This window comes from Tricharina praecox (genome assembly GCF_024521635.1).
Source record: "Tricharina praecox strain CBS 144465 chromosome Unknown BZA05scaffold_3, whole genome shotgun sequence".
Classification (NCBI taxonomy): Eukaryota; Fungi; Ascomycota; class Pezizomycetes; order Pezizales; family Pyronemataceae; genus Tricharina; species Tricharina praecox.
The window spans coordinates 1,203,981-1,216,457 of NW_026250405.1; the positions used below are offsets into that span (position 1 = coordinate 1,203,981).

Below are 12,477 nucleotides of genomic sequence, written 5' to 3' on the forward strand. Positions count from 1 at the left end.
GTATCTGCTGCATGGCGTATCGAGGCTTGGACTCCTATCTGCTCCACGGCGTACGGATCGAGGCTCGACCGGCAATTGGATTTGCGTAGAGCAGATGTGATGGTGGCTCGTGAGTGTAGGAAGGCAGGGTCTAAGGAAAGTGTGAGGATCGCCTACCTTTCCACTTCCTCGCTCCTCTTTGCGCCACCACCACCACCACCACCACCGCGACTCTCCTGATGTCCGGCTGGAGGAGTGTGCTCCTATGGTGCTAACCAGAGTACGGTATCCTACGGCGCGGCAGCAGGGCCACCACCATCACCACGACGACCACACCACCGCCATCGCGCCTCCAACGATCATCGTGAATGCTCCCTTTTTGCCTGTGCCTCTGCAGCCATCTCCCATAGCTGGGCTCGAAGCTCACTCGCTCGCAACGGGGCATCAAACAGGAATGGTGGTCAACGACGACGACGCCCCGAACCAGGATGCGCACTTCCCCACCACCACCACCACCACCACCACCAGCAGCAGCAGCAGCAGCAGCAGCACCATAACCACCACCACACACTCCCTCTCCCATGTAGTGAATGCCTTTGCCCTCGTTCCGCGTGGGTACGTAGAGTATATACGAGTGCCTTCCTCATCGCCATGATTATTTTTGCAACGGAATAAATGCGCGGGCACTCACCAGGGCCTTGGTCGGTGGTGGTCGATGTCGGTGGTCGATGTCGGCGTCAGGGTCGGTGTCGGTGTCGATGATGGGGTGTCTGCCCCTCGCTCTCCTCTTACACCACCACCATCACCACAACCACCACCACTGGCCCCTGCAGCTGCTGATTGGCCCAAACGTCATTTTCCTTGCTCGCACCCTCAACGGTCCACACGCTAAACCACTCATGCCTAGCGACGAAAGCAGAGCCACCAAGAAAAACTAAAGTGAGCGAAACCAAACTAAACCGAACTGTCGACACCCACCTCACTTGAAGACGTGCTAGAGGAAAGCAACTAGAGTGGACACTGCACGACAGGGGGGGCACGACGATGGGTGGTGGTGGAGGTGGTGGTGGTGCTGCTGGGTGGTGGTGCTGCTGCTGCTGCTGGTGGTGGTGGGAAGAAGCACACCCCCGGACCTTGACTCCACCCCCCGGTCAATCCTCTCTCCCTCTACACCTGCCCCGTCGTTCGTCTCTCTCTCGCTGCTGCTGCTCTGACTACTACTGCGAGTGCTCGTTTAGCTGACTGGCCGTCCGGAGGGAACTCTGCTCTACCTAGCTGGTCTCTAGTGCGCTACGGTGCAATGCTACCTGCATTGTCGTGCTCACCCGCGCACACCACTCACGCTCCTGGAGTGCTCTCCGCCTAAAGTAAATATAACCAGCTGCTCCCCTCCTTCTGGGCAGCCCTCCACTCTCACCAGCTCCTCAGAAAGAAAGAAAAAAAACATCTCCACCTCGACCACCATCATTCAGATATAAACCTCCTCCTCCTTCCCCCTACTACATCTTCACTCCAATCCTCTCTGGCCAGCTTCGCAATAACAACCACAACCAACAACCTCCACCCACAACCACTCCCCAAACACACCGCCGTGCATCCACATCTCGAAAACAAGAAGACCGAAATATCTCCTACCAGACCTTGACATCGGCCACTACTACTACTGCTACTACTACTATCACCTCCACCCAAACCGAACCCTCCCCGACACACTATCGAAATGGATTGGTCTCATGAATTCTGCCTGTCCTGCGATCGCCAGATCTCGCAGTCCGACCATGGCGCCTACTGCTCACAATCCTGCCGACTGGCCGACCTCGAACGGGCGTCGGCTTACTCTGCTCCCTCCTCGTACGCATCGACCACTTCACAGACTGGCTCCGGCTCCGGCTTCTACCTTCCTCCGGCATTGAACTTCTCCTCGTCCACACATCAGTCATCCGCTGCCTACTCGCCATCCGTACGAAGTCCCACCTCATTGTACCCCAACTACTCAACAACACAGCAGTCCGGCGAGCGAAGCTTGTACAGCTCGCCTTCTCGGTCATCCCTCTCGTCGTTACATAGCCACGGTCGCAGCGAACCCGCAGCACTCTCGGACAAGGTCAAGAACGAGCTCCGGGAATACGCCGGCTCCTTCGACCACATCCGGGACTGGAAACGACGCATGACCGTTGTATAAATCTTCTCCTTCTCACGCCCAATTGTACTTTACGAATCGCATCATCATCATCTCTCATATCTATCTGGCAACGGCATTTCGGAATCTTTTCTACTTCTTTGGCACATATTGCAACCCACGGTTTTTTGATACAAAAAAAGGATCTTTTTCGACATCCTCTCTCCACACACCACCTCCTCCGCACCACTACTTTCCGTCGGTCGGTCGCGAGCAAAAAAAAAAGAAAAGTTGGTTGGGGACGGGGGAGGGGGGCGGTCTTCTTTTTCCCATACTCTTTCACTTTTCGGTTCTATATGCATATCACTGGGGAGGGTACGAACTTTTAAAAGTGCTTCTTTTTTTCTTCTTTATTTTACTTTTCTTTCTCAAATACCTGTTGTGGTTTAGGGAAGATTTGTCGGGATCATGGGCGCATTGTGTCTTTTTTTTACTCTTTTTTTTTATTACTGATTTCATCTCTTGCTCTGTTGTATCATAGCATCTGTGTATCTGGGTCGGTGTTATTGTTGGGTTTTTGGCTGGGGTTTCTTCGTCTCGAATATCAATTTGCCTTTTCTGCCGGCAATGGTTGTCTCGCACACACAAAAAAGTCTCTTGCCGTCCGTCCTCGTTCATCGTCTTTGATTCCAGTGTTCTCGTCGTCGTCTTTCGATACCAAACACGTAACTTGTGTTCACTTTCTCCGTCATATAATTGCCGCATTGCTCACCGGTATGTACATAATACTTTTTTTCTCTCTTTTCTTTTCCGACGATACTACGCATTATGACTCCTTACGGAATGAAATGCGATAGGATACTAATTGGGCGTTAGGAATTGAGATGGGACATTCATTTACAGGCTGTACATACAAAAAATTCTCGCAGAACTTGCAAGACATGAAAATTTTCGAGACAGCCAGAGACGCAAGGCGCAGGATGAATGGACGGGCAAGGCAGGACTGGATGGGCAGGGCAACGCAAAAACTCGCAAAAACTCGCAAAAACTCGCAAAAACTCTTCATGTGCGCAGCGCACCAGCTGTGAGGTGAGGTGAGGTGGGACGACGATTGGTGAATGGCGGATTGAGATATAGTTCTAGAGTAACTAGAGTAGAGTACGGTAGAGGGCGGTGGAGTACGGTGGAGGAAATCGGTAGGCCAGTAATCGCCTGCGACGATGGGCCCAATTGACCAACCGACTGGCGATCTGACTGGCAGCCAGCCAACCGCAGAGAGAGAGCTCTCCCCGGTACTTGATGCTCGTAGATATCTACTTCAGTTGGGACAAGTATTCCGTTCCGAGCCCTCCTTTTTCCATCTTTTCTTTTCTTTTCTTCTCTTACATACACGACCAAAAAAACCGAAAAGGAAGCAAAGAAGAAAAAGAAGAAGAAGAAAATCCACAGAAACCGAGAAAAGCAAAACGGAATAAAATCCACATTGAAGTACAGTATCCCATTCCGCACGCAAAGAACAAAACAAAACAAAAAAGGAAGTAAAAAACGAAAGAAAAAGAACAAAAAAAGAAAGAAGTAGAAGAAGAACAACCACAACTACTACCTACTACTAGTAACGACGTTTTTTTCCCACGAAAAACCCGCTCACACGTACATGAGAAAGTACTCTACTCTACTCCATATGTGATATGATAGGTATGTAGAGAACATAGAGTACATAGAGTAGACCCGCCGGTTCGTCTCTGACAGTCACTGGAGAGGCCCGAAACAAGGCCCTACCAACCAACCCACCTCCCTCCCTCCCACACACACCCAGGGGAAACGACGCCCAATGACGTGTGTAACCAGCCGTTCCATGTGTGTTCACGAAACGATCCTATTCGCTGAGGTTTTCTGGGGTTCGTGGTCGGGGTCGGGGTCGGGGGTCGGAGGTGTTGTCGTTTCCCGTGTGTATGTGTGTGTGTGTGTGTGTGTTGCGAAACTTGCGATCGATCGACGGTTAGATGGAATACTGTTATGAAACGAAACGCGGCAGCGCGGCCGCTAGAGAGACTACTACTACTGGAGTATTTAGAGTACTCTAGTTACTCAGAGCGAGGATGGATAGAGTAGAGTACTCGACGTAAATAGCGGAGGGGGAGGGGGAGGGGAGGGCGGCCTGGAGGGCGTGGAGGAGGGAAGGCGTGGACGGCGGACAGGCACCGTGGTGGTCATGATTGGAGATCTACACACTTACCGCCGTGCCTGCCTGAGCAGTGCGGATGCACATGGCGGTATTTTTTCTTCGAGCTTTCACCTCCCCCGTGGACGCGGGGCCCGGGTTGCACGTGATATTAAATGCTCACTCACTCACTCACTCACGTGACCGAGCCACATCCTGAGCCCCACGTGCTCGCACTTGGAACTTGGATGTCTCGATGCACCCGAGTTTCACGATGACCGCTCGCTCGATGGCAGATGACAGTATTACGGCTGCCATTGATCCTCCCACGCCCCACTACGCATCAGCACGTGCCCACCACCGTGACCAGTCGTCATAGCCTTAGTAAACACAACACCGACAGGAATGTAGGCACTCCGTCACCGCCAACTGCGGGCCAAGTCGACCGTCTGACCAAGCAGCGGGCGGAGGTGAGGGATGAGCAAATTCTCTCAACTACCCACTCGACTGAGACTTCGAGTTTGGCTGAGACTGAGACAGGGCCAGCGAAAGCGACAGCCGTATCTGGGCCGACTGTGTATGTACCGTAACTATCGGCGCGGTTCAATTCAACGTTTTTTTGCACGGGTATCCACAGAAGCCACTGGAATCTTCTCCACCCCCCACAACCCACAACTCAATCCGTTCTGGACCGGGCCCGCGGGCAGCGGCACGACGCACAAGTTGTTCATTCGACGGAGACCGTCAAGCCGCCCGCCGCCGCCGGGTGATCACCGCAATGCATGTCCCTCCCTCCTCCGTACATGCATAGCAGCCAGCAGTCAACAGCCAGTGGGCTGGTTGTCGGGGAGCGGAAACGCAGCGCAACGCAGGTTTGGCCCTTGAATTGAAAGGGAGGGACGGGGGATTGGCGGATTTACGGATGTGACGGAGATCGAGTCACGGAGATCGAGTCACGGTCCCGGAGATCGACCCAGCCCAGACACACAACAGAAAAGAAAGAAAAAATTCTCTTCTTCGCGGTATGACTCCTCCGGAGCTCGAATTCCGAATTCCGAATTCCGAAATCCGCCGCAGGCCGCAGATGGTTCGCGAGTCGTGAGTCGTGACAGCTCACTCACTCACCCGGCTCCCCTCCGGACCCGCGCGAGATAGATGAATTGGACGGAAGAGGAAAAAAAAACTTTTCTTTGGCTGGTTGGCTGGTTGGCTGGAGAGTCGAGTGGCAAATGCGCTCCCTCGCTCCCTCGCTCCCTCCCTCGCTCGCGCTCCTGCACAGGCGATCCTCCGTATGATACGTACGTAGGGATGCGTTTGATTTGATTTGATTCGATGGGCTGGGCTGAGATGGCAATTGAATGGGAGATGGATGGGGAAATGCATGGCGGCTGCGAGCAGTAAGGGGCACGTAGAGTACGTATCTCTACGTACGGATACAGCACAGCTGTAACCTGTGAGGAAGAGAGAAGGAAAAAAACTCAACTCAACTCACAGTCTCACACCACACCGCCCCACACACACGCACGCACGCACGCACGCACGCACGCACGCATGTCTCAACAAGATGATCGTCAACCGGAACGAAAAAAAAAGAAGAAAAAAAAAAGTGAAGTTTCATTATGCAACGGTAAAGCAATGTGGGAATGGGGAAATGGAATGCAAACGTCACCACTCACCTCACGGGCCGGCGGTCAGTCAGTCGATGTCGTATGTTGGACCCCGCCCGTACCATCACTAGAGTAGTTGGCAGTAGTTGCTTCGGAAAAATACCAATACTGCGCTCCGGGTCCGTGGGTGCAAGCAAACAAATGCGACAAACAGATGCCGCGCCTCGCCGCGCCGGAGGTGGTGGTGGTGGTGGTAGTGTGTCAACTGACGAGCGAACGACACCTGGGTATCCACTCCGCATGGCGCAAGCCCATCGAGCCACCACGACTTTTTGCCTTCTGCCTTTTGCCTTTTTTCCCTTTGCCAGGCTCCAGCGAATTGCCGATGTACCTATCAAGGTATGTATCGGTGGAATGCGAAGCTTTTCCATTCCATTGACTGCTTACGTACGGTACATATGGTACCTGGCTGCGGTAGTTAGTTGTCTTAGGTGTACGAAAATATGCCCTTTTGCGAACGTTTCGCACGTTTCGAAAAGCACGAGTGATGTTATGTGTGAGTGTCGCAATCCGATCTGGTATTCCGAGCGGATCTGGGGAACATGTCAATTCAACAGATTTTCACTCAATGCCGCCCCCGACATCTCCACCGCCTCAGCAGCCTCCGCCGCCGCCGCCGCCGTCACCGCGGGAAGCGCCATCTTTTGCACCTTCACCCCTCACTCTCCACAGGGCGTTCGTGTTGAGAACGCAGATGCCGCATCTCGGGAGTTGCATTTGCTGTGGCGCCTCATCCGCACCGCAAGCCATCCTCCTACACACGTACGTACGTCGTACTAATGCGGCTGCCGCTGCTGCCCGTGTTCGAGTTCGAGTTCGAGCTCGAGCTCGACCTCGAGTTGGAGCTCGGGCCTGCGACTACCACTGCGGTCTCCAAGCTATGTACACATAGAGTATATACAGGTCCAGCATAGGAGTAGGAGTTTGTAGGTACCAGCCAAGTACCTACTATACCTACAAAGTATAGTACATGGCACGATGAATCGACGCGACAGCACGGCAGCTGTCTGTCCGGCGGCGGCGGGCGGGACGGACGGGCGGGTGGACAGGCGGGCAGACGGGGGGCCCATGGCACTGGCACTGGCACCGGCACGCCTCCCATGGAAGAGGTTAAGGTCCGCACCACGGCGGCCGTACGCTGCACGGGCACGGTCCCCGCCGGTCCCCTCTCTGCCCCTCACCCGCCCCCCGCCCCCGCCGTCCTTACCCCATTTGCCCCCCCCACCCACCGTCTCTTCACATCCCGCCGGCACTATCCGAGAGAGATGGGAACGAATGTTTGGTGGCCTCAGAGTCGTCCGTTCCCGCTCAGGCTCAGGCTCAGGCTCAGGCTCGGGCGGCGGCTCGGCTCGGCTCGGCGTGGCTTGGCTTGCCTTTGCGGTGCAGGACACGACGGGTGAAGCGTGATGATCACAAAGTTCCTCTAGAGCAGAGTACCGGCGGTCTAACTCCATCAACATGCTTCTTCCCGAGCAAAGCAGAACGTAGGTTTACCTAGTACACATGTACACATGAAGCAGCACATGAGGCAGCACCTTGAGTCCCTCGCCTCACGCCCAGCTCGCAGGTCGCAGGGGACAGGAAGCAAAGCAAACCCGTGCATATACGATCATCTCGTGATGCGTGAAAATCGATGTTTGATGCTTGATGCAGCATTGCAGCAGCAGCGACACTGAAACTGTATTGTATATATTGGCGGAGCCGAGCCGACGAGCGCTTGTCTCATCACGGCGCAGCGTTGCAGCACCGTCGGGCTCCCATTCGGCCAAGCTCGCTGGGCCGCTCGCTCGCACTTGCCGTGTGTCGTTGCGAAAGAAAGTGTATCCGAGATTCGAGAAGCGTTGAAACTTAACTTGACCTGACATGGAGCTGTGCACGGATAGGGTTTCCTTCTTCCGGACACGTGTTTCTACAACTGCACTACGGCTTCCACACCACACTGTTCTACTTGGGTACATAGCTCCACGTGAGGAATGGGCATACATAGGCGGGCTTGATGTTCTGTTCTGTTCTGTTTACCCCTTCCGACCATGAACGGGCGAAGATCGAGGGGACAGAGGGGGCTTGTGCGTAGAGTAGTCAGTACGGTAGCTGCCGCCTGCGGTTTGTTGTTTTGGGTGCTGGTGCTGGTGCTGGTGCTGGTGCTGGTGCTGGTGGTGCTTGGAGGGATGCGGTATGTAGACTACCCAGAGTATGCGGGCGCCGGGTACTCTAGAGTACCGTAGAGCACTTTAGCATCAGGAACAACGCAGCAGAAGCAGCAGTAGCAGCAGTTTGTAATAGCAGCAGCAGCGAGCGAAAACAACGGACTTTTCTCCCTCGCTCGCTGCTGTCTACACGGCCACTAAAGCGCGCTCCTCGGTTTGGGGAATACAAATTAGAAGTTACAAACGAACAAGAATAACTACCCGTTTGAGATGCCGTTTCCTACAGCACTCTACTCTGGCTGCCTTCCTTCTTAGGGCTCGGTAGGCAGGTGTAACTCCGCCGTCCGTTTCTTTTTTCTTTTTTTGCTTCTCTCGGCAGAGAGAGCGAGCAGAGAGAAGAGATCTAGAGGAATTGAGTTGTGTGCTTGCAGGTAGAGTATCCACATATGACATGGAGCAGGCAGCTGCAGACTGCAGTGCTGTCCCCCTCCCTCTCCCCCTCCCCCTCCCCCTCGCTCCCTCTTCCAGTCCACGACGCATGCTGTGCAGCTGTGTCAAGACAAGAGCCAAGCGTTGAGATGGCTGCGCGTCTGACATGTTACCCAGGATCTCGAAATCAGATTACCGACCGACTGACCATCCGTAGTTACCGTAGTTACCGAACCGTGCCGTCCAGAGGGTGTGTATAGTAGCAAGCATCCCCGCCAGCTGGTCGAGACTGTGTATATACCTCAGCAGGAGCATCGACACTCTATCGGAACACATGGAGATTGGACATGAGCCGAGGACGAGGAGGAATATGAACTGGAAGAATGGGGATCCAATTCGATTGTTTCGCTTTGCTGTGTTTCTGTTCGAGGACGGCGATACTACTGCTACTACCACTACTACCTACCACTACTACCCACTCTATACACGTATGATGCGGAGATGGACTGCGGTACCTAAACTATGTAACAACATGCATATGTATGATTTGCACGCAAATTCGACAAGACAGCAGGCTATCCCTTGTTTCCGGATCTGCAGGCAACCGAACATATGTATACAAAGTGCTATATGTGGGTACTCTAGATGAAGGGGGGCTCTGTCTGGAGTAGGTATGTACCTAGTTGACTCTGGAAGGCGGAAGAGTTCTGAGGAAGTAGTTTCTACCTATGATACCTACTCTAAACTATTCGGGAGCGGGTAGAGAGGGATGAATGAGGTGTACGGCACTAGGTATGTCCGACCTAGCAGAGTGAAAACGAAGTGGGAATTCTCCGGATCGATGTCCCCATTCACGAGGAAGGAGGGATGGTGAAGTGTACTCCAGAATAAACCAAGTGGGAATTCTCCGGATCGATATCCCCATTCGCGAGGAAGGTGGTAATCGTAGTAGTAGTGGTGGTGGTGGTGGTAGTAGTGCCAACCCGTTCGATCGCCCGATGTGGTTGTTTGTCTGTTTGTTCCGTTTCTCGAAACGAAACGAGACGAGACGTCACGATTGATGGTGGTATGTAGTGGTGTAAACTCTAGAGCCAGCGGAGACGATGCCCGATGCTCGATACCCGATGTCTGTCCGATACCCGCACCGCACAACACCGCACAGGAACTGCCGCGTCATACAGCGGATGCCCTCTTCGTTGTCCGATGTCCGTTGGCCGTCGTACTGTCTCTCGCTGTCCGCCTGGCCGCCGCGGGTGGTGCTTCCGGCCGCGCCAGGCCAGCCAGCAACACGGGCATTGGCCCCCAAGCCGCAAGCGCATCGACAACCTTCCCCCCTCCTCCCCTGCGCGACCGAGACACGATCGATTCCCATGCGATATGTATGAACGCTCCATACGATGATATACGTCGGCACCACTCGCCAGCGGCCAGACCAGAACGGTTGTCGATGTCTCTGACTCTCCGAACCACCACCGCCGTTTCAGGACGCCGTGGGCAGACGTCACGTTTTTTTTTTTTTGCTTGAACTCTGGAGTTTGCGCTACGTTGCCGTGGATCCGGCCACGTGCGGGGAGGGAGAAGTCACTGCAATTTGGTCTTGGCCAATCCGGACATATATCATACCAAGTGTTACGTTACGACGCTCGGCCTACGCCCACGATCAGTGAGTAAGAGTAGCATAGTAGTAATAATCGAAGAAGAACGTTGCTGGAGAACCCGCCTTCACATCCAAACACGTCATGCTATCGTCGGCGGACCCCGACTGTGCAAGTAAGTAGCCGTCGCCAGGCCAGGCACGAGAAGATTCAACAGTGGTGACACACACACGCCCACAAGCGTACCTAAGCAGCTTTCTTCGTAACCACTGACTTGGTTAGCCGCTTCTCTTCCTCCCCTTTTCTCCCTCTTCTCGCTTGTCCCGTGAGTGTGTCGGTCGCCTCGCCAAGTCGGTTACACAGACCAACGAGGCCAGCGACCAGCCAACCAGACCAACCAACCAGCCGGGGCATGGCGGGGCCGGCCAGCTGTTCCACGATCTTGCCATCCCGATGAAATCGACGGACGAGCCTTCCTGCCTACGCTATGGATTGTACGCTATACCCCGGCAACTTGGCGGCGATTGTCACGATCGCGCGGCTTCGACCGGGTAACTTTGGGTTTGGCCGCTATGTGGAGCACTAGGTGTCATATGTAGGTAGCTCCGTCGGCCACCCAGCGAAACATGAAGAAGAAGAAGAGCAAGAGGAAGAAGACAAGCGGACGATGCTAACGTTGATGAGCTAGGCATCTTCAGCTAACAAGCGACGGCGGCCAAATATGTAAGCTACCTAGGCGGAGTGGGGAGGGAGGGAGGGAGGGAAAGCAGCGCCAGTCACCGACGGACAGGACGGTCCCCATCCCAGACCGGTGGATTGGTACTCGGGGGGGGGGGGGGGGTTGCATTAGAGCACTTTAGGTGGGCTAGATACCGAGAATTCCTCCCGACGACAGCCGGTACCGACGGGCGGCTTGAAGATTCGTTACATACACACATATGTATATACATAGGAAAAGCGGGGAAGGCTCGTAGATACCGAGAGTCGTTGCAAATCTGTTTACCCCAAACATTTGCACTTTCCTGTCGTCCTTGAGGCCTGGACCTGAACCTGAACCTAGAACGAGGCTTAGGGGATCACACATCACTTCAAGCCTCTTTTTTTCTTTCTTTTCTTCTTAACTCCACGGTGGTTTTCTCCGGTTGTGTGTCGAATCGTTCTTTTCGCCGGTAGTCACTGCTCCACTCGGTCAGAGTACCTATGTAATTCACGGACCCTACCATCTTGCCTACGAACCTATCCACCCATCTACCCATCTACCCAAGTATGTACCTACCTAGCTCACGAACACCTGTCACCTCTCAGACCCCGTACATATGTGAGTACTTTGCTTAGGTAGATACACGAGCAGAATTCTCGGATTTGTATCCGCTCCAACACGAATCCCTACACGGGCCCCACTGTCCATCCATCCCATGTACCTACCAATGATGGGGCAGCCATACTAGCAGTAGGTATACCGGTCATTGGTGTTATGCACAGAGCACACAGCACACGGTCGAATCGCAGGTATGCACATATGTACCAGGAGTTGCCAATAAGTGGTGCCTCACCACCATTACAAATTATAAGCACTAGTCTATATTATGAACACACTAAGCCAAATGCGAACAAATGAGTGAGTGATTGTGACTAGGTTGTATGGGGAAAAACTGGTGAGGCAGCACTTACCCTTACATCCGAGTACATACATACCCCATACATACCCCATACATACCTACACACATACCGCGAGCAAGTATGTGTATATAGAATAAGGTTCTTGTTGCGGGGGATTTGCGGAAGTCAGCAGACCCATCTGCATACATAGAGTATTTTCCTCCTTCCTCCTTCCAGGAAGACTGTGGCGCGAGCGAGCGCGCGCGCGCGGGACATTTAGTTAGTTGGGTTGGTTGGGGCCATGCCGCCAATCCGGCGAGCGGAAGGAAGGGAGGCAGATCTCCGAAAGTGCGGGGGCCCGGGGGGGGGGGGGGGGAGGGGGGGAGGGGGGTGATCATCCTGCTTTTTTCTTTCTTCTTTATTTCCTTTTTCTTTGGGTTTTTGCGTGTAAAACTTCACAACGACGACGTCGTCTGCGCCTGGGGCTGGGGCTGTGAGGTAAGTGGGATCCAGGTAACTATCGTGAACTTCTTGAACCTGAACCTGAACCTGAAAAAAGTAAGAATTACCGAATCGAACCGTAGCGTTGCGTTCCGCCTGGCTGGTTGGCTGGTTGGCTGGATCGATGGCTTGGAGACGGTCTGGCTGGCTGGATGGATCGTGGATGGATCATGGATGGCTTGGAGACGGACCACGGTCTGGATGTGGTCCGTCAGTACCCGAGGATTCTACGCCAGCCGGATGTGCGGTCAATCAGTCGGTCAGTCGGTCAGTGGCCACT

General features: G+C 54.0%; 2 protein-coding genes across 2 annotated transcripts; both read left to right on the forward strand.

Moving 5' to 3' along the window:
• Positions 1-1,460: 1,460 nt before the first annotated feature.
• On the forward strand, positions 1,461-2,311 carry BZA05DRAFT_165863 (uncharacterized protein). Its single transcript, XM_051479142.1, has one exon. The coding sequence runs from the start codon at positions 1,700-1,702 to the stop codon at positions 2,159-2,161; it is 462 nt and encodes a 153-aa protein (XP_051343058.1). The 5' UTR covers positions 1,461-1,699; the 3' UTR covers positions 2,162-2,311.
• A 3,531-nt stretch (positions 2,312-5,842) lies between these two features.
• On the forward strand, positions 5,843-7,090 carry BZA05DRAFT_387215 (uncharacterized protein). The gene has a single exon (XM_051482552.1). The coding sequence runs from the start codon at positions 5,903-5,905 to the stop codon at positions 6,704-6,706; it is 804 nt and encodes a 267-aa protein (XP_051343059.1). The 5' UTR covers positions 5,843-5,902; the 3' UTR covers positions 6,707-7,090.
• Positions 7,091-12,477: the final 5,387 nt, after the last annotated feature.